The sequence below is a fragment of the Sinocyclocheilus grahami genome, unplaced genomic scaffold (genome assembly GCF_001515645.1).
Source record: "Sinocyclocheilus grahami isolate Dianchi unplaced genomic scaffold, SAMN03320097.WGS_v1.1 scaffold113.1, whole genome shotgun sequence".
In the NCBI taxonomy this organism is placed as follows: domain Eukaryota; kingdom Metazoa; phylum Chordata; class Actinopteri; order Cypriniformes; family Cyprinidae; genus Sinocyclocheilus; species Sinocyclocheilus grahami.
Window position 1 is genome coordinate 1,022,622 of NW_015505292.1, and position 27,914 is coordinate 1,050,535.

General features: G+C 37.4%; 2 protein-coding genes across 3 annotated transcripts in view; both read right to left on the reverse strand.

Annotated features, from left to right (window-relative positions):
* LOC107589167 (SH3 and multiple ankyrin repeat domains protein 2-like) overlaps nt 1–7,879 on the reverse strand; it is a 69,003-nt gene extending 61,124 nt beyond the window's left edge. For both annotated transcript variants that reach the window (XM_016277525.1, XM_016277524.1), the window contains exons 1-2: nt 7,826–7,879; nt 4,416–4,752 (exon numbers count right to left, since the gene is read on the reverse strand). In XM_016277525.1, coding sequence (XP_016133011.1) covers nt 4,416–4,752; nt 7,826–7,859 — 371 coding nt within the window. In that variant the 5' untranslated portion in view covers nt 7,860–7,879. The remainder of the gene's footprint in view (nt 1–4,415; nt 4,753–7,825) is intronic.
* A 3,787-nt stretch (nt 7,880–11,666) lies between these two features.
* On the reverse strand, nt 11,667–27,001 carry LOC107589200 (SH3 and multiple ankyrin repeat domains protein 3-like). Its single transcript, XM_016277565.1, has 8 exons — nt 26,816–27,001; nt 23,315–23,518; nt 21,560–21,631; nt 19,962–20,070; nt 18,516–18,667; nt 16,763–16,930; nt 16,106–16,222; nt 11,667–11,672 (listed from the first exon to the last, which is right to left on the reverse strand). Exons 1-8 carry the CDS (start codon nt 26,999–27,001, stop codon nt 11,667–11,669), a joined length of 1,014 nt encoding a protein of 337 aa, XP_016133051.1.
* Nucleotides 27,002–27,914: the final 913 nt, after the last annotated feature.

Below are 27,914 nucleotides of genomic sequence, written 5' to 3' on the forward strand. Positions count from 1 at the left end.
CTGGAGCCCTCTCTGGGCTAAACTCGGGGACTGGAGCCCTCTCTGGGCTAAACTCGGGGACTGGAGCCCTCTCTGGGCTAAACTCGGGGACTGGAGCCCTCTCTGGGCTAAACTCGGGGACTGGAGCCCTCTCTGGGCTAAACTCGGGGACTGGAGCCCTCTCTGGGCTAAACTCGGGTACTGGAACCCTCTCTGGACTAAACTCGATGTGTAGTAGGTGGAGCTCCACTCCGTGCTCTTTCTGTCTGCGGCATTTTCCCTTGTGGTGGGTTCTGTTGCCGGCTCCGCCAACGGCTGGTCGGCCACAGAAAGCTTAGGCTCTTCCGTCAGCGGTGGGCTCGGGCATGCGCTCCGCGCAGCGGGGAGATGGTGTGCTGAGCACTGGGTCAGGAGTGGATCCGGCGAGATTATTCACAAGGCAGATGGTGAATGGCGATCCATTTCTTGCCAGAATCCACTCCACGAAGGCGGAGAAATCCGCTCGAGCGATCTCTCCCCCTCCTCTAGCAGGAGGACGAGGTATTCAGGGCGGGCGAGAGGATCCATGGGCATAACGGAAACAAAAAACACTGGGTAAAGACGGAAACAAAAACGGAGGGAACACACGGAGGCAACTGTTTTTTGGTCTGGTATTCTGTCACGATGCGCTACTGTGAGGAGCACGGAGCAAGGAACGAGGAGACGTGGAATAAACTTCAAACAAACGGACTTTAATTATCATCAAGGGAACCAGGAACACACACGTAGCGGGGAGAAACAAACATTCAATACCAGACAAACCCAGAACGCAAAGGCATAGACTTAAATACAGGGGATGATTGGGGAAACACAGGTGCATGGATCATAATCAAACTAATAGACTGAACGAGGACAGGAACATGACCAAATAACCTCCGGAGGAGGACGGACACCCGGGAGGGGGCCGTCAGAGAGAGTCCAGGGAGGTGACGATGGAGGGAGGAGCCAGGGAGGTGACAGAAAGGACTTGGAGCAGGAGGAGTCCAGCTGGACCGGAGCCGGAGGGACAAAGGGACAAAACGCAGATGGAGGAGTGGAGTCCCGAGGCGCAGGATGGTCGATGCCAGGCCAAGGTGGAGCCGGAGGGACGAGGGAGCCCAGCGGAGCTAGTGGACTGCCGGGCCACGGTGGAGAGGAGGGAGCTAGGAGCCATGGTGGAGCTGACGGGTCCACGGGCCAAGGCGGAGTCCGGGGTTTAGAGGCAGGAGGCGGAGTCCAGGGATGGCAGTTCCGCGGAGCACGCACCTGGCTGATGGTGGGCTGAGGGCGAGCAGAGGGGCTGCCAGACGACAGTGGCGGAGGGGGGGAGGGTGGTTATTTGTGAGCCTCCGGGCTTAACTTGGGACGAGGAGCCCTCTCAGAGCTGGACGTGGGAACAGGAGCCTTCTCTGGGCTGGATGTGGGAACAGGAACTTTCTCTGGACTAGACATGGGAACAGGAACTTTCTCGGGGCTAAACGCGGGGACTGGAGCCCTCTCTGGGCTAAACTCGGGGTCTGGAGCCCTCTCTGGGCTAAACTCGGGGACTGGAGCCCTCTCTGGGCTAAACTCGGGGACTGGAGCCCTCTCTGGGCTAAACTCGGGTACTGGAACCCTCTCTGGACTAAACTCGATGTGTAGTAGGTGGAGCTCCACTCCGTGCTCTTTCTGTCTGCGGCATTTTCCCTTGTGGTGGGTTCTGTTGCCGGCTCCGCCAACGGCTGGTCGGCCACAGAAAGCTTAGGCTCTTCCGTCAGCGGTGGGCTCGGGCATGCGCTCCGCGCAGCGGGGAGATGGTGTGCTGAGCACTGGGTCAGGAGTGGATCCGGCGAGATTATTCACAAGGCAGATGGTGAATGGCGATCCATTTCTTGCCAGAATCCACTCCACGAAGGCGGAGAAATCCGCTCGAGCGATCTCTCCCCCTCCTCTAGCAGGAGGACGAGGTATTCAGGGCGGGCGAGAGGATCCATGGGCATAACGGAAACAAAAAACACTGGGTAAAGACGGAAACAAAAACGGAGGGAACACACGGAGGCAACTGTTTTTTGGTCTGGTATTCTGTCACGATGCGCTACTGTGAGGAGCACGGAGCAAGGAACGAGGAGACGTGGAATAAACTTCAAACAAACGGACTTTAATTATCATCAAGGGAACCAGGAACACACACGTAGCAGGGAGAAACGAACATTCAATACCAGACAAACCCAGAACGCAAAGGCATAGACTTAAATACAGGGGATGATTTGGGAAAAACAGGTGCATGAGATCATAATCAAATTAATAGACTGAACGAGGACAGGAACATGACAGAAACAGGGGCAAAACAGGTCCATGATCCTGACAAATACAATGCACTTTAAAAATGTATAGTTTATTCATTATTCAATAAGTCGCCAAGGGAAGGACTGTTTACTTAAAAACACTGAACAACGTTTACATATTAAATACTCACTCAATAGGATATTTCTTCTGGTTTTCCCCAACGTATGTATGATTATGGTATATGTTTTACATCCTGCTAAACTATATTCTCAGTATTGAACGCCTGTAGTGCATTGTATAAAAGAGACAGTTCACCCTAAAATTTTAATTGTCATCGTTTACTCACCCTCATCTTCTTCTAAACCTGTAAGCATCTCGTCTTCCTCAAGAACACAAAAGATGATACTTTTAAAAAGTCTGTTTTTTGTTTGTTGGTTTGGACCCCGCTGACTTTGTCATTGTATGGACAAAAACAAACATCCATCAAAATATCTTATTTTGTATTTCACAGAAGAAAGTAAGTCATGCAGGTTTGGATCAACATGTTGTACCTTTTTTGGAATTTCAAGCCTATTTTTTATTTTTTTTTGCTACTCAAATTTCCATCTCTGATAGACACATACTGTAAATACTCATCTAAAGGCCCATTCACACCAAGAATTCTGATTTGCTGTCAGCAGGGCTCCAGACAAAAAAAAGCAACTAAGGAGCCATTGGCTCTTATAAGAAACAAAATTAGGCACCACAAATTTTTTTTAAGTGCCACAGAATAAACGTGTTTTATGTATTTATTTATTTATTTATTTTTAACAGTCATACAGTCATGTGTTTATGTCTTAACTTTATCAGCATTTTAATCCATCTCGTAGATGTCCTGGGAACTAAGGTTCACTTAAAGTGGGAATGTCTTTTCCAACTTGAGAACTATACAGTCTCAAAGAATTGTTTCTTACACAGAATCTGTGCCAATATAAGACCATAACTACAGTATGTCAGCATCACTTGACCATTGAGTGTAGCTTGGGCTCCCCCTCAATGCATCCTATAAATGTTGTCATATATTTTTCAATATAAATTATTTCTAAAATTTACCCTTTTCAAACTTACATAAAAGTCATACTTGCATAAAATAAACTAGGAGGTTTCAAAATATTATTTTATCTCTAATACAATGCACTTTAAAAATTAATAGTTTATTCATTATTCAATAAGTCGCCAAGGGAAGGACTGTTCACTTAAAAACACTGAACAACTTTTACATATTAAATACTCACTCAATAGGATATTCCTTCTGGTTTTCCCCAACAAATGTATGATTATGGTATATGTTTTACATCCTAAACTATATTACTTTATATAGAATTGTTATATAGAATTGTTAACGATGTTGCTAATGTCCACACAGCTGACAGCGTTACCTGTTGTAGTTTGTTCAAGTTATGCACGAAACAGACACGGCTTTTCTGCACTTTTACTTTGCATGTCTGACTTTTTTTCCACTAAATCTTTTATGTGCATCGTCTCAGTTTATTACGTCAACATAACAAAAGATGTGATCGCAAAACAACCAGGAAAAAAAGGCATTACATGGAAATGTTAAAATCATAACGTAAATGTATATAGTCGTCAGTGGCGATCTCAGCAAAAACTTCACTTGCAAATTAATATTTTTGGTCGCAAATGCGGCTGTTCTAGGTGCAGTCTGGAGCTATTCCACTGATACCATTCCTCTATTTTGTTATCGCTATTGTTGTGGTGTGATCTCTAATTCTAATTTCTCATAGAATTAGAAACAATTTTAAAACATTATCGTTATAGTGTTAACAGGCCTTAATTATGGATCTAATGTCCTGGAAACTCCAAAAAGTAACATTTTCTAAAAACAGGCAGCCCTGCAGTCCAGTCCATATCCCATAGACCAATTCCCGACACTTGACCTATTTGCATCCACACATGGCCTTATAAAAATAACACAGATTTGCCATAAATAGGGCCTCTGGTGGCAACAGATAAAAACAACTTTGTCCTCACAGAAAAGGACACATTGCAGCCTGGACATGAGGGGCCCACACAAAACTGGACACACAGTCAGACATGGACACAGTGACAGTAGTCCTCAAGTCCCATTGCTCCCTTCTGGGACGGCCACTGACCTGCTGTGGCGCTGAGGGATCTGTCTCCGTGCGTCTCCCTCCCCCAACCGGCCCAGGGAAGGGGAACGGCTTCGGGCGGAGCGTCCCCCCCGGGCCATGGTCTTCACCGTGCCATTGGGGCTGTTCTGCATCTGCTGGGGGTGTCGGGACGAGAGGCTGTGCAGGGGGGAAGCGGCAGGAGAGGGCGAGCGAGAGCGGTCCAGCGGTAACTTGTTGACGTTCAGGTTGTTGTCGCTGTTGGAGCGGAGCAGCACACGTGGGGCGGCAAGAGTGCTCCTACCCTGGTGCTGCAGCAGCCTGCTCCGACCCGTGCCTGCCGGTGCCTCCCGGAAAGGCACTGGGAGAGATACAGAAAGAAAGAGTGATTCAATAAAAAGAATAGAAAAGACTGTTTATACAAAGTGTGAAGTAGACTTTCTGCGTCTGCGTCAAAGTAGTTCAGCTTTTTTAGGTGTCCTTCATTCCATTGAAAGTGAGAATAATTAGAGCACTGTAACAAGTGTTCAAGTACAAGCTGCTAGACTGTGCTTCAGCTTTTTACTACATACAAAGAACTGTCACATTAAAAGACCGAATGCTGTCTGCTCATCAAGTTCACAATCACCCAGTTTGATGCTCATTTATTGAATTAATGAATAAATTTGTTGCTGCTGAATTTATGTCATCAGCTGTCAGAACTCAGACCAAATCAATGTTGCATATCTAAATACGTAGTCAAATTCTAGCTAAAGGAAACATCCAGGTTAATTGAGCAAATAATTTGTTAACAAATAATTTAACACTGTACAATTGTTCAATATATTAAAATTAATTAATTCAATAGCTAAAATGGACTAACAATAAACAATACTTTCCCAGCATTTATTAATCAGGGATAATTTCTTCTTATACTAATACATTTTAAAATTTCAAGTTGTATAGGATTACATTATTTACTGTATTATGAAAGAGCATGAATAAAAAAAAAAAAGTATATTGATAAATTAACATTAACCTAGATTAATAAATGCTGTAAAAATTTGAAGCTTATGTGTTACCATTAACTTCAAGTCACCCCTCAGTTAACAAAAACACACAAAATAGGTATTTGCTAACTGAAATCATTTAGGGACATTAATACTGGTGGATTCTATGAATGGTTCAAGTAATGTTTAATTCAAAAGTGGTTGTTAGTTGATAAGTAAATCATCCTTTTTGAGGTAGAATTACTTTTCTAGGTCAATGGACTTTATCATTTACTAATGTAATTCCTCTGACTAAAGTTTGCTCCATGTAAACAGAAACTTAGCGGATATATTACTTTTTGGTATCTTTAAGGGTGTCCCACAAAACCAGTTACCAGGCTTACTGTCCTTAAATGTGTCATGAAATAGTGTCATATCTTTAAAACTGAAGTTTGCTATTTTTTCAATGGACTGGTAAGAATTTGTAATGTTTTAAAAGAAGTCTCTTATTCACCAAGGATCCTTCAGAAATCATAATATGCTGATTTGCTATTCAAGAAACATTTAGTCTAATTATGAAACACTTGTGCTGCTTAATATTTTGGTGGAAAGAAGTCAAACTTTTTGTCTGTATTTTTTTTAATCATCTGGACAGATAAAGAAAGTTCAAAAGAACATTAATTTGAAATACAAATATTTTGTAAATGTCTTTGTCACTTTTGATAAATTTAACACATCCTTGCAAAATAAAATCTCTAATTCTTTCTTTAAAAACAAATCTTTTACTGAACCCAAACTTTTGAACGATAGTGTACTTTCTTCTATCCCAGCATAATACGCAGAGATAACTACAGTATAAGTATTTGTAAGTTGTTAACACTGTGTTTTGTTTTGTTTTTTATTCCAAATTAGACCAGCATAGCAACATTGGTTTAGCCAAATAGAATTTGGGGCGGAGCTATCTATTTTAGCCGACCAATGGCAGACTGTTTGGGAAACCTGTCTGAAAACAAGCAGTTTGGTGTTGCTAGTAGCGCAAACAAATACCAACTTCAGTTATAACTTTTTACTTCAATGCCCAACAGACTTTGTAAAAGCATTTTTTTTTCAAACTGAGAGATGAGTCAAATACATTTCTTGTGGAAATCAACAAAGTTACATCTTAGTACTCCTCTAATACAGTAAACAAAGTATTTTTTTGTTTCTTAAACACCAAGACTATGCCGATCACTCTGGTCTCCATAGACATACACCCACAGCAGCCAACTTCTCTGGTTCCAAGGTGATATGCACACATTTCAGGACCAAATGAAGCCTACATCTCAACAACAGCCCCCTTCTTGGGCATAGGGGAAATCCCTTGAGTTCACTGTTCGCACTGTATGCATGATGAATGCCTATAATTACTTATCTGCTGCCATGTTAAAGGTGGTTCAGGAAGACGTTTATCCAAAGGAGCTTGTTTCTCAGAAACACTAGGCCGCTAAAAAACAGTTCACACATGAACTAGATATCACTTGTTGGGTGAGACAAACGCTATAAATATATTCTGAAAAATAACCCAGGAGAAGCATTGAGGAGAATTATGCCACTAAACACACATCAGTCTCCCCTGTTCATTAATGTGCTGATGTAATGGCAACGTGAAGCAGTTAGATCACCTTCACTGTCATGGAAGGTTTTCATTGGATGATGTTCATTATGACAAACAGTCTCAGAGATACATATGCTCCTGTTTATTATTTAAAAGGCTACTGTAGGGGGATCATTACGGCAATAATGTACAAACCCAACCCCCCACAAGCCGTGAAGAAATCCACTCAGCCCTCACTGATGTGGCAGGTGATGCCACATGAAACCTGCCAATGAAAAGAAACCGACACTGATAATGTCACAAAAGGATAAAAAAAAAAACTACATGGTTTATATAGGCACCAACTATGGTTTATTTCTGGCACCAACTGAAGACGATGACATCACAAGCACATTGGCTGCCCGAACACGTTTGTTCTGGAACGCCGATGAAACAGTCGTTTCCTTCAAACAATTGAAATCAAAGTGGCAACACTCCAACTGCAGCATTCTAAATATAAAAAAATTTACCAATTCCAATAAACAAAACTGTAGGAAAGGTAGAACAAATATGGAACTCTTAGAATATCCAAGAAGATTAAAAATTCACAGCATGAAGTTGATTGAATTCCTTGCAGAAAGAAAATGACTCTCTCAAAGTGATGTTCTCTCCACCTCACACTAATTCACACTTGACCTCACAAGATTCAACTTTCTTTATAATCTGTCATAATATATGATGGAACTCAAAGACTTTTTCCTCAGCTAAGAAAAGTCGGAACACCGTGTAGCTCTAAGGCTGGAGTTCTGAGCACGAATCCCATGGAACAGAAGTCACCAAATATCAGAGAACCCTGCTCTAGACTCTCAAAACCCCAAAAGATCACCTCTTACCTTCTTTCTTGAAGGCATTCAGTAAAGACTTCATATCTCCTCTGAGTTTATTGCTTAATAACTCCCTTGGAATGTCAGTTTCGCCTTGAGGAACTTGGAAACAGAAGGTCAGGTTCTCCTGGACTGGGGTTCCTCGGTCAGTAAAGCACAACAGAGAGGGTTACGGAGAAGGCAAGCACTGTGGGGACAGTGCCCGCTCCACATGATGCCGACTGTGACTGCGAGAGGATACAGCACAGTGCACAAGCCTCGCATGTTTCTTCGTTCTCTCTCTCTCTCTCTCGCTGACACACATACATACACACTAACTCTCTCACTCGGTCTCAGTTTCTTTCCGATTCGCCCCGCCCCCTTTTCTCTCTCTATCTCTCTTCCTCTACATCACTCTCTCCCCGCCATCAAATCATTCACTGTACTATCAGTTCAAGCCTCCCCCTGCTTGGATTCCTCTAGGTAGACAAGGCAGAAGACTGATTGGAGTGTGTTGTTGAATCAGCTGTGTGACAAGACCATGCTGGGATAATTTGATTCAAAACCATTATGACACAAAGTACTGAGATAAACACAGTTGCCCCAAAATTCTTCAAGTTTGGCCCATCAGTGCCTGGCGATATCATGAGAAGGGTTTTTCAAATTTGCTGATGATCACCCACAGAACATGCAATCAAGACGCTTGAATTAACTTGCGACAATGAGGTGTTATTGATTAGGGATTTTAACCCTTGTTGGCTCGCCGAAACAGCTGTATGGGAATCAAGCCCCCGAGTGTTGCTAAGCAACCCAGGGATGGATGTCTAAATTAGTCAGTGCAAGTTGCTGGGTTGTGAATTCTCCCGTTACCCATGTATGTGGGCTGTCCTTTCACACTAGCAATTCACAATTTTCTCTCAAGCTCTCTTTCCCTCCCTCTCTTTTTATCCCCTCCTCCCATTTTCTGGCATGAGATGAAAAAAAAGATCTTTGAGGAAACAAGAAAGAAGGAATTCTTGCATATTAAAATCTGTGTCAGGGTATGATGTCGTCAGCATATATATGGATATGGAGTTGATAAATATACAGAGGGATCCCAAAGTCTGAGACCACTAGTGCAAATCTTTACATTTTGCTTTAGAGAAAAAAAATGAGTGAAAAGTTGAATTTAAAAATAAACATGAACTTCAGAATTTGGTTTGGACTGCTGCTTTGATGACAGCAGTATTCAAACTGGCATGAACTTCCCAAGTTTGTGCAAAACCTGATTATCCACAAAAATGTATTTACTGAATGAATGAATGAATTAAATTTATTTACAAATTTTTTAGGATTTGTTAACCAATAATTGATTTCCCAACAGAGTTTGTACTTAACTGAAAGTAAAATAAATTTTCGTTAATTGAAATAAATCTGAAAAATAAATAAATAAATATCAGATAAAAACTTTATAAAAACTTTAAGCATTGCATTAGCAGCGCAAAAGGTCATGGGTTCGATTCCCAGGGAACACATATACTGGTAAAAAATGTACAGCCTGACCGCACTGTAAGTCGCTTTTTGGATAAAAGCGTCTGCTAAATGCATAAATTATTAAAATTATGATTAATTATTATTAATTGTATATATATATATATATATATATATATATAAAAGCATGAAAATAAAAATGCCAAAATCACACAATTATTAAAACTTTAATTAAAATGATAACTGAAAATAAAAGTTAATTTTAAATCTTTATAGATACTATAATAGCATATAAATAATACTAAAATAACACTGTTTGACGTTTGCTACCAATATTCAAACTTTTACTTTCATCAGTTCTTCATTACCACATCACATAACAGTTTTTTTGAAATAATTAAATGTTTATTTCCAGATAAAAAAATTAAAAAATCCCCGCAAAATCCCAGATTTTCAAGATATCTAACGACTTTTGGACCCCATATTTCTCCGAATGTACACTACTAATTATATGACTTGTACATAGCAGGGATGGACAGAGCAGAACAATAAATCCAACATAATTTGTGGATCATTAGAAATCTCAATTCCATCTCTGTGGTCTAATGAGCCAGCAAAATGATAAAACTGACAGCTTCTCACATCTAATTTAACTTCTCACACAAGTAATAACACCATAAGCGGCAAAATCGTTTGAAACTGGTTCCCAGTGGGAGCTGTGAATGTGTTTTCAGGAAGCGATTATGATATGGCCATGTTTCAAAATAAAAAGAGCTCCACTTTAAAATAACCCAAAGCAAACCCTGTGAGTTAACTCTCTACTGACAGCCTCCTCTTTCTTTTTGCTTTCTTCTAATTTTTCTGCTCATGCTATTAACAACCCAGCCATAAAAAAAGTGCCAATTGCCTTTGCTTCAGTTGCTTTGATTAATCTTTCCTGATAAAGAAAACATCCTTTCTTATGTATCAGCAATTTCTAAATCCTTTGCCCATCCTTCGAGCAGAGCTAAAGATGAATAGACATTTTCATCCAATTAAAGACTCTATGTAACAAACAATTCCTCCGGACCTCAGAGGGTCCGGCCACTGCAGCTGGTATCCACAGTCTCATTAAATCAATATCATGTAAGACAGTTCTGGGAGGCAATTATACAGAAATACTGTACATTTGAGATGCTGTGCAAGAGATCGGTCTACTGGTTAGTCAAGTTATCCCGTCTATTCATGCAAAGTCGCATGGCTTTTTTGATGTGCATGGATCAATTTATTTGGCAAATGCGTTTCCATCTCTCATTATTCGCATTAACTCATTTCGCACAAGTCAAAAAAAAAATTCCGAAATTGAGAATCTGATGCGATACTTCAAAATGTGCATTAAAAAACAGGGTGATGGAAACTTGATAGTTATTGGCAGACATTTGTTCTTGTTTTAAGCATAAACTTATTAAAATTCCTTCCATTTCTCAGAAAACAAGACTTCATATGTTCAGTTTGCATCTCAAGTAAATGTATCTTGATTTAAGGATGTTTAGATATTTGAATTGGAAATCAAAACAAAAACCCAGAGGAAGATTTACAGTGCATGTAAGATTTAATGCCATGACTTTATGAATTTAAGACCTTCTGCTCCGATTTAAGACCTTTTAAGGCCTTAATTTGTGAAAACACAAACTGTAAAGACCTTTTTTAAGACCTGCAGAAACCCTGGGAACCTTCTTCCTCTAAAAAGAAACTTTTGTGCAATGGAAAGGTTCCATGGATGTTAAAGGTTCTTCATGGAACCATCGATGCCAATAAAGAACCTTTATTTTTAAGAGTATTGCCCTGGAAACGTAATCCCACTTTTCAATTTTACATTAATACAGAGGGAAAATGAACTGACAAAGCAATCAAAGTCCCTCAATGTCATTCAATAAGCAGGTTAACAATTGTATGGCACGTCGGTGAGACGAAGATTAGCATTGCAGGCCAGAAAAACCAGTACAAATGTGACAAAAAAACTTGAACGTGACAATTCTGATCAGAAAAAAAACCTAAGACTTGATAATGGCCTAAATTCAGTACAGGAAATAGTAAGAATTCTGCTGGTGTGCAAGTGTGCGTGTATATGGATGAGTCTCCTCTTCCTGATGAGAACAAAACTGGGGTTTAAATGGTGCACAAAGGCACAGTAAACCATTACTCTTGTGGGTTTTGGAGTAGTGTATTCCTAAGAGTGATAAAACACAGACTTCATTCACATTACACTAAATTAGTTGCTAAGATTTACATAATGAGCTTGAAAAGAACTGCATTCCTTTTCTAAAGAAATACAGTGCTTGGCAGCAGCTTAGAGCTAAAGTTAGATTAATTAAATATTTAAAAAACCAACAGAAAGGTAAGTCAGTTGGCACAGTAAGGCCTAATTCTGAAACAAAAAGGTCAAGAAATTAGTTGTACTGTTAAATAAATTTACACAAGCCGTTTTGGATGGTCAGACGTACGAAAGTACACACTGGTGAGTAAGAACCGGAACATTTCGGTTTGCTGTTGACCCGTATCATCATTCTTAGAATAAAAGGGTAACGGTAATACAATTTGCTCAGCACATATTCGATTTTGCCAGGGAAAAGTCCTGTTTAACCAGGTGAATCGGAGCGTTCCAGCGGAGAGCCTGAAGTTTCATGAGCTGCTTAAATGAGTTGTAATCAAGCGATCGCCGAGCCTGAAATATGATTTTAGCAGCATGAGATGAATAATACAGCGCATTAAACAACGCATCAGGAGGGCACTGATATGTACATTACATAAACACTTCACTCCTACATCAGGTTTGGAGTGAGCAGGGTCAGTTCAAAGCTTTAGAGGTTGTAAACCGAGCAACTAGCACAACGAGGCCAGCTATGAACACTAAATGTAGCAGCAAGTGTAGCTAATGTTTGGCTTGATGCGCTTGACTGTACAGTCGACTGCAAAACTAATGATCTCAGCTCTATTTGAATGATTTTGGAGGTTTGCCATTGGATTACTGTTGCGATATGTGCCATCTTGCTAATAAAAGCCACAGTTTTCCTTGAGGCACAAACAACAACATATATTTCAGTACTGTAAAGGCATACATTCAAACCAATTATTTTTTCCGCTCTGGATAATGCATTGAAAAACAGAAAAGGTGTTTAAACTATAACCATGAACTTAAAAAATACCATAAAAGTTAAATGCTACATTGTCAAAAAAGCTTTTGCTGGATGAACAGGTCTGCGCACTGTGAAATCAAACTATGAATTAAAATACAATGTGATAGATGTGGCGAAGAGCAAAAAGGATACGGAGATTTCTGTCAAGGAGGATGCATTTCAAAGGGTTAAGCTTTCATTATGTGGGTGTGTTAGTACAGTATTGATGTTGGTGTGTTTGCTATTAAAGGGTTTACTGTACATGTTATTTTGCTATCTGCATTTGCTTAAAAGCTTTAATAATTCACTTCATTATGATAGTAATATGAGGGGTAGGGATTATGGGTTAGGATTATGTTATTTTTATAGCAACTGAACTCAAAATAATAAAAAATAATTTAATTAGAAGTGGGTACTTAAAAGATTAGTTCTGAAACAAATCCTATTATAATATATCACAATGTAAAATCAATCATATACATGAAATATTATAAGCTCCTATATCACCTGTATCCTGTAAACGTGTATGTGTGTCAATTTTTCAGTACTTTTATTTGAGCTGCAAGTACATAATTTGTAGTTCGCTTCCCCTGAAAAGTGTAAACACCGTGTCTCTGCATTGTATTCAAAACATTGCAGTTTGTTTAAAGGGGTCATATGATGCGATTTAAATTTTTCCTTTCTCTTTGGAGTGTTATAAGCTCCTGGTGCAAGAAGATCTGTAAAGTTGCAAAGACTAACGTCTCAAATCCAAAGAGATATTCTTTATAAAAGTTAAGAGTCAACCGCGCCTACCTAAAACGCCTCGTTCTAACACGCCCCCACATATCTACGTCACTATGTGGGAAGATTTGCATAACGCAGCCCAAATGTTCATGCAAAGAAAGAAGGCGTAACTTTTATTCTCGCTGTAGTATTGTTGCCGCCACCATGTCGTGAAGGTGTTGTGTGTTTCGTTGTGAAAACGAAACTACTTTGTTTGGTCTTCCAAAAGAGGACGATATCTGCTTCGTCATGCCTGGAGCTGATCCGTGCTGGTTGCTGAGGAAATACATCAACTTCGCGCTGTGGATCACCAGATTGGCTTTCATTGTGGACGAAGCGGAGTCCAGCCCGGGGTCGTCACATGTGGCTGCCGCAAGCCTCCTTCGTCGAATCCGCCGGCCACGCCGTTCTCAAGCCCGCCGCCTCTGCTCACTCTAACCCTACGGCCACTGAACAGTAAACGCAACACTCTCATCAGCCCATGGCCACAGACTTGGATCATGTCCATTGCTGTCAGACAAGCTATTGAATGTCACAATCTGACATTTGAGAAAGAAACTCTTTAAGTAAGCAAACAAAATAACCAGAGATTTTTCTAGGGGAAAAAAAGCAATTACTAGCTAATTTCAACTAAAACATTTAAGAAAACTACAAGAACTGATTTGATGTTCATTATTTCCCCTCTCTAAAATCTAACTCCTAATTATCTGAAGATACCAAAAGCCCATGCAAACAAATATAATAAAATGATTAATTACCCTCACGCTCACTCATTGTTCTTTGAGTGCTGTCTAACATAATGCCTGTGCTTTTGTGTGGCATTGTGTCTAATTAATTAAGAACTCTGCGTGAAAGAACAAACAGACGCAAGTTCATTCGGCACTCAGGGTTGTGGTAATTTTTAACACTAAACCAACAAAATTGACTAAACTTCCAAGAGCAAGCTTATTTGAAAAAAAAAAATAGTTTTCAGTTATTAAAAAGTAGCCAAGCAAAGAAATACATTGATGTACCTGAAAGGGTGTTTGTCCTCGGTAGTTCTTGACGTCTTGATCATGGATGGAATGGGAGACAATGGTGAATAATGACCAGTGTAATTAGTGGCAATCGGTCATTGGCATTTATACAAATGAACATGGCATCATTTCAGCATATATTTGTACTAAAATTGTATATTATGTATTTTATTATAGTACTTGTTTTTTTATTAGTGATCCCAAAATAGAGCAGAGTCCTAAAATTCTGTTTTCAGTTTTAAAACAATAATTTTAATAATGGAATGTGATACAAATATATACTAGAACATCCCACTTATATTCTAATTGTATATACATATATACACATATACATACAGGTGCATCTCAATAAATTAGAATGTCGTGGAAAAGTTCATTTATTTCAGTAATTCAACTCAAATTGTGAAACTCGTGTATTAAATAAATTCAATGCACACAGACTGAAGTAGTTTAAGTTTTTGGTTCTTTTAATTGTGATGATTTTGGCTCACATTTAACAAAAACCCACCAATTCACTATCTCAACAAATTAGAATACTTCATAAGACCAATAAAAATTTTTTTTTAGTGAATTGTTGGCCTTCTGGAAAGTATGTTCATTTACTGTACATGTACTCAATACTTGGTAGGGGCTCCTTTTGCTTTAATTACTGCCTCAATTCGGCGTGGCATGGAGGTGATCAGTTTGTGGCACTGCTGAGGTGGTATGGAAGCCCAGGTTTCTTTGACAGTGGCCTTCAGCTCATCTGCATTTTTTGGTCTCTTGTTTCTCATTTTCCTCTTGACAAAACCCCATAGATTCTCTATGGGGTTCAGGTCTGGTGAGTTTGCTGGCCAGTCAAGCACACCAACACCATGGTCATTTAACCAACTTCTGGTGCTTTTGGCAGTGTGGGAAGGTGCCAAATCCTTCTGGAAAATGAAATCCGCATCTTCAAAAAGCTGCTCAGCAGAAGGAAGCATGAAGTGCTCCAAAATTTCTTGGTAAACGGGTGCAGTGACGTTGGTTTTCAAAAAACACAATGGACCAACACCAGCAGATGACATTGCACCCCAAATCATCACAGACTGTGGAAACTTAACACTGGACTTCAAGCAACTTGGGTTATGAGCTTCTCCACCCTTCCTCCAGACTCTAGGACCTTGGTTTCCAAATGAAATACAAAACTTGTTCTGGAACTAAAGCGGTGCGAAAGGGCCTATTGTGTAGCCTAGTGAACCAAACTGAGAGACCATTTTGAAGGCTCAGGAAACATTTGCAGGTGTTTTGAGTTGATTAGCTGATTGGCATGTCACCATATTCTAATTTGTTGAGATAGTGAATTGGTGGGTTTTTGTTAAATGTGAGCCAAAATCATCACAATTAAAAGAACCAAAGACTTAAACTACTTCAGTCTGTGTGCAATGAATTTATTTAATACACGAGTTTCACAATTTGAGTTGAATTACTGAAATAAATGAACTTTTCCACAACATTCTAATTTATTGAGATGCACCTGTATATATATAAACATGTCACATTTAATATATACTTGAAGATTTTATATATAAATTGTCATAATATCATGAAAATAATAGGGTTTCCAGTTAACATATTTCTATCATGCATTAAAACACGTTTTTTTTTTGTTTTGTTTTAAAGAAATCCCAAAACCCCAAATCCCAGTTTAATCCCAAAAATGAAAGTTTCTCAGAAAGTTTCCCTGCTGCACTCAATCTCATCTCTGGCCCTGGGGCCATTGATTTTTCGCTCGAAACGTTATTGATCCACAAAGAGAAAACTATTTTTTTAATATACTCTCCTTTTGACAGCGTATTCTGTTGTATGACGCCAATAACCTCTGTTTATTGACTTTTCAAATGGAGCTGACTTTGGATCATTACATGTACAGTGTGAGTACATACCTGTTTGTACAGAGCGCAGATATGGAGAGCCGTATTCCCAGATGCATTTTCCACATGCATGTCGGCTCCGTAGAACAAGAGATGCTCCAGGTGCTGGATGTGGCCGTATCGACAAGCCTGCCATACAAAATGGGAACAACTAGTTCACACAGCATATCATTTTAGTGAGAAAAATGAGCAAACAGATCTTGTAACAGTTTCTTCTGAAAGAAAAGCTTTTGTGAGCCTTAAAAATTCATACAGCAGCCTATGACAGATCCAAAAGTCTTTTAAAACATGAAAACATCATTAAGCCTTCAGTACGTTGTCATCTCATATTTTTCAAAGTGTCTAAAAGTAAACCATACATGCTGCTTTTCCGTTTTCCCAGCAGAGTGCCATCAAAAACACCACGGAAACTATTTGACTGGCATCCTGCAATCCACCTGTCACAACACTAGATGCCAGTACGCCGTCACAACAGATGGACTTGATGATGTGTTCAACTAGTTTGATCTCCTCATCTGTCCATTAATTGAACAAAGCTGCTGTCATATAAAACTGCAGCTCTATTACAACTTCCACAGCTTCACTACACTGATGCATATATTACCTCACTCTCAACCGAAAGCTTTTTCATTGACTGTCACCAGCTAATAATGTGAAAGACAGCGGCACCTGGTGGATCTCATGCCAGCCGTTCTCATCATGGCATCCGACGCTGGCATGGGCACGCAGTAGGACCTCGCAGCAGCTCGGGTCTCCCCCTACAGTCACTGTATGGTAGAGTGGAGTCAAGCCCTGCCGGTCCTTATAGTCTGGAGACGCTTCCAAATCCAACATAGTCTGCAGAGGGAAAAGAGGATTAGGTTTCCTTCAGAGAGGAAAATACACCAAATAAGATATTATGCTTATGTTTAAGCAGAGCCTTGTTTTTTGGAAGGGTCTTAAAGGATGAAAGGACTATTTTTTCTTGTCTGCTGCCTTTCACGCCACAGCTCAGGATAGTTGCTAGTGATGGGTTTGGGATTGTGTGTTCTTGTGCACTTTTTCAGCTTTTTTTAATGTCCATGTGTGACAAGCCAAATTAAAAATGAAGGCTTCTTAGCTTTTACACTACTGTTTAAAAGTTTGGGGTTGGTACATTTTTTTATTGTTTTTGAAAGAAGCCTCTTTCACCAAGGCTGCATTTATTTGATGAAAAATACATCAGAACAGTAAAGTTGTGAAATATTTTTACTATTTTAATATATTTTAGAAAGCAATTTATTCCTGTGATGGCATGTTCAGCATCAATATTCCTGTCTTCAGTGTCACATGATCCTTTAGAAATCTTACTGATTTGCTGCTCAATTAACATTTCATATTATTAGTATCAATGTTTAAAGTTGTGCTGATCATTTTTGTTCTTTTGGAAACCAGGATACTTTTTTTTTTTAGAACTATTTAATAAATAGAAAGTTCAAAACAACAGCATTTATTAGAAATGGAGATCTTTTGTAAAATTACAAATTTACTGTCACTTTTGATTAATTTAATGCATCCTTGCAGAACTGCATTCACTGTATTAATTTCTTAAAAATAAATTTAAAAAAAAAATCTAACTGACCCCAAACTTTTGAACGGCACTGTATTTCAGAAAAAGTGGCTTGAATTATTATAACCAATCATTAAACATTCACTTTACATTTTGGTTGTCAAACACAACTAATCTTATAAAGCATAACAAATATTATAAAACTTATAAAACCTACAAATTTAAGTACTCTGCAAAAACATGTAACGTTAACAAGTATGTAAAACAATACATATGCATGTAAACAAATCTGCTTGATTTTTTTTTTAGATAATGTCTTTGGGTTTTTTTATTAAATTTTACAAAACCAAGCAGTTTCATAACTGCATGAGTAAAAGTACATTTTCGTTTCATAACTAAATGATTACAAGTAATTTTTCCTTCTAAAATTACAAAACCCAGCCACTCAGCAATGAAAATAAGAAATCTATGGCTCTAGAACTTCAAACTGACATAAACTAAGATTCTGCATGAAGCCTTTTTAAGTAAACGGCCAGCAAGCAATATACTACGAGAGCAACGGCAGACAGGAAATTGTGTTTTACAATATTCAGGGCACAAAACAGTAGTACATCAGCAGTATTATTTCCAATTGTTGTCAAGGGAAGAAAGCAACAATAAAATAATGAAGAAAAAAAAAAACAGAGTGTGCTTTGAATAAAAGTACAATCTGTCAAAGTAATGAATGTAAACTGTAAACTCAGCAGCACTACTGACACTGTAAGATGTCACTGTACTGCTCTGTGTTAGATCAGCAGCAGTCATTCTTACAAAAAACAAAGTGACAATCAAAGAAGAGGATCACTCTAACACAGCCATAAACTCATGCCCGTTTTGAATGAGGTCATTTATTACCTTAAGAGCTATTTGGTTCTTTGCCCTGGCTGCTTTGTGCAGGGCAGTCATCCCATCCCGAGAGCGGAAATCTAAATGAGCCCCGCCATTTTTCAATGTCACTATAATCTCCACCATATTGTCCAGGTGGGCAGCAAGGGTTAGTGGTGTCTCTGCAGACCAGAAACACAAAAACAAGTTCATTATAATGTATTAGGTAAATCTCTCTTAATAAAAGCAAGATATTAATCAAGGGATTTGTATGTTTTATCAAAACAATAATTTAATATGTATAATATTGGACTATATCGGATACTTGTCGTTACAGTTGTGAGAAAAAAAAATCGAATATATAAATGACATTGTGAGACTGTAATTACGCCTTTATTTGTGACTTAATACAATGTAAATATAAAGATAAAAGAAAAATTATAAATACACTACCATGTAAGAGTTTGGGGTCAGTAAAAAAAAATAAAAATTTTATTTTCAAAGAAATTATTTTTTAAAACTTTTATAAAAATAAAAAAATTATTTTCAAAGAAATTATTTTTTAAAACTTTTATAATAAATAAAATGTAACTTTTATTCAGCAAGGATGTATTAAATCATTGTGTGTATTAAAAGTCAAAAGTGACATTACAGATATTTAAAATGTTACAAATGTTTTCTGTTTCAAATAAATGTTCTTTTGAACTGACTCTTCATCAAAGAACCTTGAAAAAAAGATGGTTTACACAAAAAATATATATATATAGGCAGCACAACTGTTTTTAACGTAGTAATAATAATAATCAGACATGTTTTTTAAGCATCAAATCAGCATATTAGAATGATTTCTGAAGGATCATGTGACACTGAAGACTGGAGTAATGACACTGAAAATTCAGTTTTGCATCACAGGAATAAATTATATTTTAGAATATATTGAAATAGAAAACTGTTATTTTAAATTGTAATAATATTTCATAATATTACTGCTTTTACTGTATTTTTTATCAAATAAATGCAGTTTTGGTGAACACAAGAGGCTTTTAAAAAAAAAATTAAGAATCTTACCGACCCACAACATTTTAAACAATAGTGTATATAAATATAATAAAATATAAACCTACATAATAACCATTTTGTTCTAATTTTGAGGTAGAATATATAGATTATATAGACTAGAACATACAGACTATAGATATATAGTGAGAGTGTACATTTAGTATTGTAAAGATTTATAATCTTATATAATTTATAATCGGTATTGGATATGGCCATGAGATTAAATCAGTGAGTAAATACGTTACATATTAACTGCTGAAATACAATGTAATGTTCTGACTACTACACCATATTGATTAAAAAGGAAACAAAATAATGGTGCTGTAAAGCAATCAATCTGGAACTGTAGCTTGGGCACAAAGCCCGAATAGTCCTTAATGTGCAATTCTGGAGGTTATCTGATATGGCATCCCGTACCACCAGTTTCAGGGTCATGATAGTTGGGGTCCAACCCTCTCTCCAACATCTTGGAGACTTTGTCCACTTGATGATGCTGGATATAATCCATAAATTTCCTCAGGTTGACCTTAAAGGAGGTTTAAGAGAGAACGAGAGTGCAGGTGCGGTTAAACAAGAAACACTGACAGCTAATGATTGTGGAGGAAGTTAAGGAACAGGAGCGAGTGATGGAAATGAAGTTGACAAGAGTGTGAAGGGTCTTTGCTCACTTCCTCTCTCATGTTGAGATCTCTGGGACACACATGCTGCGATACAAGGCTAGATAAAAATAGATAGGAGAGCAGCTCCCAGTACAGAGACATCAGAGAGAGAGAGAGAGAGAGAGAGAGAGAGGGAGCACAGCTGATTTGGCAAGGCAAAGAGTTAGAGACCACTTGGCAAGCTACGGCATGCTACGAACACAGATCAATGCACGTCAACTCTTACGCACAACCCAGTGCACACACAAAGACCTCCAACACAATAGAGTAAGTGCCATACTCGTACAAAACATTAGAGTTTGTATTATTTAACTTCTGGATCCCGTCCTACCAACACTAACGTTCAAATTTTAAATGCAATCTTTCCAAAATAACTTGAATGCACCATGAGTGCCTATAAGCAATCATTTATGCACCAGCCGAGCAACTGCCATTGAGTTCAAACAGCCAGCTTTCTTCAGTTATTACAGTTCTCCTTGGGTTACGCCAATAAAAATTATTTTTAAGAGTCAGATCACGTAGAAATATCTCTTTAAGGTAACAACTACACCTTTTAATTTTTTATAATGCAGTCAGATTTTAAAAACAAACCCCTCTAAGCATTTGCCTCCGCTGCATGTATAATGCACTGATATTCAGTATGATCTGAGGTGAATATCTGTTCCTCTGAAACAACTATGTACACAAAGCTGTTCCTACGTCATCCTTTACAAACCCTGGTGGCTTACAGAGCTGTAATATAATAACTTATTAAGGGAGCTTGAAAGCTCAGAGCAATGAGTGGGGGAATTTTTAATGCTGAGGGTAGCAGTGTGGGTGACGGGAGATATATAGGATGAGCAATAAAGAGGAAGAGATCAAGCACAGCACAGGACATACAGTGCTGAAAGAAGTCGGCAATTAAAACTTGGTTCGGAGCTTCGATTGCAAAAATGCTCATGACCACAGAGGAAAAACTGGCCGAAACACTAAAACGTCAACATCAATGACCATCTCGCCCCTAAAATCCTGCTTTAAGTCCAAATGTATGTAAATGCTCCGGTCTCCTGCATTATTTAGCAGCAGACTCTAGAATGATTGCTTAGATATTCATTCCTAGCGACTGAATATAAAAAGCAAGATTTTCAAACATTTCTTTCCTGTTTTAACAGTCGTATCCTAAGACGCCCTCTCCTGCTTGCAATTAAGCAAATAGCTTCCATTTGATATGAATGTAAAAGACACAATTATCATAACGGAAAACAAGTTAATCACCACCTGCGCGTCAAAAATAGACACATTTTTGACAAATATGCATAGTAGGCTAATCGACATATGTCACAGCAACATTTTTATTAAAAAAAAGAAAAGTCATACCTGTGTGTGGAGTTTTTCTATTTGCTTTTCGTTGACGTTTGGCTGCTGGTACACTCTGCTCTTGTAACGGAACTGCACAATTAAATCGGAGCGAAAAAAACATTCCGTTTATATGCTACATTGGATTAATTTAGTAATTAATATCATCTTTAAATATTCAGTTTAACAAAATACACATTTTGACGTGAAATACACTTACAATAATCTAGAAATAATAAAGCATTATCCAAAACGTTCCATGGTACTGCTACAAATAAAAAAATGGATTACAAATATCATGGTACATTAATAAGACAATTATTTAATACCCTATTTTATATCAGAGTACTAAAGTATTATGGTAACATCAAGTTTTTTCGTAAGCAAGACGGCATACAAATAATGTCTTTAAATCATTTATATAAACCTTAGCTCAAACAAATGATAAAATAGAAATATGTTTCATTATACTCCATTTGCAGCTCTTCTTGGCTGGTCGCTGCCTTGATAGTAATATGATTATATCAGGCCCTGAGGCTTGAATGAACATACAGGAGAACTACAAAAGGTTCTGGTTACACCAGCTTGACATCAGCCTTCTCACAGAGAGAGCCGAGAATGCTCCTGTACAGAAAGCACATTTTAAAGAGTGATGCCAGCCTCATATCACTGCATTGGTGGCAATTTATAGCAGTTATCATCACTGTCAAAACTATTTTGTCATTGGGATCGTGCTTGACATAAATCATAAATATGAATGGATATTTATACTCACAATTAAATTATTTTGATAACTTATATTAATAAATGTCCATGCTGATTATCACAAAAACTATTTGGACTAAAAAAAGGATTTTAAGAAGTAAACCATTTTGCCTTTGTGATTATCCTTGACATAATAAATATGAGTGGACATTTGTACTCACAGTTAAATTATTTTGATAATTATTCATTATTGCTCATGTTGATTACAACAACAAAAATAATTCAGATTTTTCTTTAATTGTAAAAATGAATAAATAATATTAAATAATTAAAAAGAAATAGAATAATAAAATCTGTGTTTACAGTAATGCATTTACATTGGAAGTCTATGTATGTATATTACACTCACAATAAAATTAAAACAATTTTAATTGAATTTTAATGAATGATCCATTAATTGTGAAAAAAAACATGTTAAAAATGTAAAATAATTAAACGAAAACAAAAAAACTATAAATAAACTGATCCTCCTTGACATAATAAATATGCATGGTCATTTCTTCTCACAATAAAAAGTTAATAAGATTAGTTATTGTTCATGTTGATTACCACATAAAACCATTTTGATTTGTTCCTTATTAAAAATAAAAAGAACAAGAAAAAATAATAAATAAATAACAATAAAACAATGATAAAAGCTGTTTACACTAATACACTGTCAATGGAAGATTAGGGGGCAAGTGTACTGGAGGGTTTTAAAGCAGAAATGCAAAGCTCACATATTTGGTAAAGTGCTTAAATGGATTGTTTCGTACAAAAAATTGTGTGCTATTTGTGCTTTAAAGTTGTCCAAATCTTCCTGTCAGTGACGGCACTGCTGTTCTAGGCAGATTAACTTCTAGTTCAGTGTCTACCAGCATAATTCCTGTGGATATTTGTGGAAGTACTTTGCAGATAGTGACGTCCAATGTCCCTTTCTAGTATCCTTGCACATATTGTGTCAAAGTTACATCATGGATCGAGCTTAAGTTGACTCCGCAACATTCAAGCAACAGAATTGTGACACGTTACCTCAAGGGTTGGAACGCCTTTATTGGTGGATAGCGGATAGTCTCTCAGGGGTCGTTCTTCCTCCAGGAAACCACTCTCCCTCCCGTCCACAGCTGGCTGGAAGAGCCCGTAGTTGAGCACATCCCTCAGACTCTGTGTGAGAGTACACAGGATCTGCTGCTTAGCAACCCATACTGTGGCATCAGGACTGAACCTCATGGATTTCTGGCAAAGCCACAGAGAGAGAGAGGAAAAGAGAGAGAGACAGAGAAACGCTCTATCAGGCCATAGCAGGTGTACAGATTAACTAGGGGAAAAACATTTGTGTGCTAAAATGTTCAAAAGGGAGAAAACACAAATCATGTTTTATGACGTTATTTGGTGTTGGCTGACTGACAGAATGACATTTTATAATTAAAATAAAAATTCAAAGGGTTATATCATACATTTTTTAGCATCTCATGAACATTTTCAACCCTCTTTTCGACCTTACAAATTAAACAGTAATAAGTGTTTAGGTGCAGTCACATTAGCGAAATGTCAGCGGGCAGAAAAGATCGGTTGTCTAATGTCAGTAGTGTAGCAATGTATGAAACAGCTCATCTCTTTTAAACCAAGGAGCTTTCAGTTGATCAGCTTGAACCTGTTGCAAAATCTGGTTGAGAATTCTTTCGCCCTCATGTAAAACTCCCCATCGCGTGGATTCCTAATGAAATGTACAGTATTTCGCAGAACAGCTGTAAAAGTGAACGCACCTTAAAGGAATAGATCACTCCAAAGTGAAAATGTACTCAACCTCAGACCATCCAAGGTGTAGATGAGTTTGTTTCTTCATCAGAACAGATTTTGGAGAAATTTTGCATTACATCACATGCTCACCAATGGATCCTCTGCAGTGAATGGGTGCCGTCAGAATGAGAGTCCAAACAGCTGATAAAAACATCACAATAATCTACACTCAACTCAAATCCATTAATTAACATCTTGTGAAGCAAAAAGTTGCATATTTGTAAGAAACAAATCCATCAAGACATTTTTAACTTCAAAACCATTGCTTCATGCTAAAATACAAGTCCTCTATCTATAATATTGCTTTCACCAGTGAAACAGTCATCTTGTCTGAATCAGGGGAGAAATGTGCAGAGATCAAGCACTATTTATATGTGAAAACAGTCCAAAACAATTCTAATAAAATATGTCAGTGGATTACGAGGACAAAAGGGGATGGACTTTTACACTGGAGGAAGCGTCATTATGGACTCGTATTTTGGCCAGAAGGGATGGTTTAAAGTTAAATGCCCCAATGATGGATTTGTTTCCTACAAACATGCAGCTTTTCGCTTTACAATATGGTAATTGATGGACTGGAGTTGTGTGGATTATTGTGATGTTTTTATCAGCTGTTTGGACTCTCATTCTGACGGCACCCATTCACTGCAGAGGATCCTTTGATGAACAAAAGATGTAATGCTAAATTTCTCCAATCCTGTTCCGATTAACTATTCCTTTAACTGTGTATTTAAAGCCACGTGAAATAAATGGTAGTTCAATGACTTTTAGTCCATGCAGGCTTTGAATTAATTTATATGCTAGTATTGTAAGCTCCTAAATACTAACAAAATGCACTTTCACCAGCAAGCATTTAAAATGTACTCTTTCACATCAAACTATAAATACTGATGATTCATCCTGCACTGCACAGATTTTTGTCCAATCAAATGCTATCTGAGAATGCTTGTTTCTTGGGATACTTTGAAAGAATACTTTTATCTGAATAATAGCGTCTTGTTCTTTTGGTTTTTAGAACTAATAACATCTATCCTACCTCCTCTTTATTCCCTCAACGTGACTGAGATATTGTGGTATTGTTGACACGTAAATGGTATTGCTGACATGAAAATGCAGAATATGGAAAGCTTGGATAATTGTAATGCTCAATAAATGTGACACTGACAATAACTTGCACAATATACTAACCATAACCACATCAGCTATGTGCAAACACAATTCAATCCTCTGCTTCCTCCAAAAAGAACAGTTTCAGTAATGACAGACACAGATATTTTTAAAGAATCTGTCTTGAGAGAAAGCAGTAAAAATGGTTTCCCTTAGTGTTTTTTGGTTTTCAATTTTATTTACAATAAATCAAATTCTATACCATTTGTGGTCTGATTTGGTTTCAATATTACAAAAAAAGGCCTCTAATAGACAGCATGCATTTGCCATAAATGATACTTTTAAAGAAAATTTTAAACAACTGTTGTATTTCACTGGTGTTTTTATGGATTTAAAAAGTGTGACTTTGGAATATTTTTCATATTAACTTTAATTTATCTGGCTTGCTTGAGTGTTACTGCAAAGGAATAACCAATAAAACTGTTACCTTAACATATGGAAAACACCTGTGTTAAATGACTCTACATGATATTGCTTTTCTGAACTTTCTTCATTTAAAGCATGACAAATGTAATTTTCTACTTTTGTGTGCGTGAAATAGGTCAAAAATACTTGTTGCCTATCCCACTTGAATACGTTCCATTTTTTTAGTTCACCAAAACCCAAACAGCTCTCCAGAGAAGGCTGAACCTGTAAGAGGGAATCAATTTACTGTAATAATATAATTTAGAAAGATCCATATGGCCCAACAGCCTGGGGTGAAACAGAAGTGTTTGTATGTATGTATTGCTGCGTTCAAGTCCTCCTGGGACGTTCGTACTTACGAGTTGACAAGTCGTAATTACAACGTCAGGTGCGTTCAAGTCAGTTTAGTCTGCACAAGGTGGCGGTGTACCTACTTTTAATAAATTACAAGAAAATACAACAGGGTCTGTTAACTCTGCTTATAGAAAATGAAGAGCAAAGAATTTGCATCAGGTGTGTTTTGCGTTTTTAATATTTTTAAAAAGTAATTTATGAAGCCACTTTAATCTGTATCGCATAAAAACTTGTTATTAATTGTTATATTACAATCCTGCCACATTCAAAAAGTTTATTTTTTGTAAATAAAAAGCCTGACAATGTCACTGCTTAATACCTATAAGTATTGTGATTTATGTTTTACTTTGGCAATCTTTATAGGACAACTAAACTATCAATTTAAACAAAAATTTACAATTAATGTTTGTGGCTTACCCTCCTTGTGAAGGGTGTCAATGATTGTCTTCTAGACAAATGTCAGATCAGCAGTCTTCCCCATGATTGTGTAGCCTAGTGAACCAAACTGAGAGACCATTTTGAAGGCTCAGGAAACCTTTGCAGGTGTTTTGAGTTACTTAGCTGATTGGCATGTCACAATATTCTGATTTGTTGAGATAGTGAATCGGTGGGTTTTTGTTAAATGTGAGCCAAAATCATCACAATTAAAAGAACCAAAGACTTAAACTACTTCAGTCTGTGTGCACTGAATTTATTTAATACACGAGTTTCACAATTTGAGTTGAATTACTGAAATAAATGAACTTTTCCACGACATTCTAATTTATTGAGATGCACCTGTATGTGTGTGTGTGTGTGTGAACGCACAGTCTGCTGCAGGTCAGGGATGACCACACATATGAGCATTGTGTCTCGCAGGCTGTTGTCCAGTCGGGCACTGGTAGGTCGATCCAGCCTTGGAGGCTCATCTCTGGAGCTGTCTGATTCCGAACTGACTGAGTCCGAGAAACTCTGAGCCATTTCCTCCTCGCTAGACATGGGGCTCCGCGGCATGATCAACACTACAGAGAGAGAGAGCAAATTTTTGAATAAATTCAACGGCATACACAATGTCTAAATTAAAAAACTAATAAATTAAATTGACTGAATTTAAATTAGACTAAATACAAATTAAGTATCAACCAATATATAAATAATACATAAATAATATTAATTAAATAAATAAATACCCAATATGGTGGAAAATAAAAGAAAATTAATTAGATATTATTTGCTTGTAAGTATTTCAAAGCAAAATTCCAGTATAACGTAATCTTGTAAAGGTGATATGCAGATAAACAATAATTATAATTTAAGATTAGCATTAACTTTTAGCTACAGCATGTGAATTACTATTATTCTAATTCCCAAAATACATCAAAAATCAAATAATTGTCTATTTTATACAATAATTGTATAAAATAGCAGTAAAAATAAATAAAATAAAATAACTTTAGAATTAACTTGAAAATAAAATACTAGAAATAACTGGAACATAAATTGGAAAATAAAATGAAATATTAACCAATATGCTGTAAAATAAACTAGAAAAAATTATCATACCTGGAATTAAAATAAAAAATTATGCATAATAACTTAAATACACTGAACAAAATTATAAAAGCAACACTTTTGTTTTTGCCCCCATTTTTCATGAGTTGAACTCAAAGATCTAAGACTTTTTCTATGTACACAAAAGGCCTATTTCTCTCAAATATTGTTCACAAATCTGTCTAAATCTGTGTTAGTGAGCACTTCTCCTTTGCCGAGATAATCCATCCACGTCGGCAGACAGCGTGTATGGCATCGTGTGGGAGAGCGGTTTGCTGATGTCAACGTTGTGGATCAAGTGGCCCATGGTATAATTTTGTTCAGTGTATAAACTGAACATAGAAAAACAAAACAAAACCACACAGTCAACTCAAGA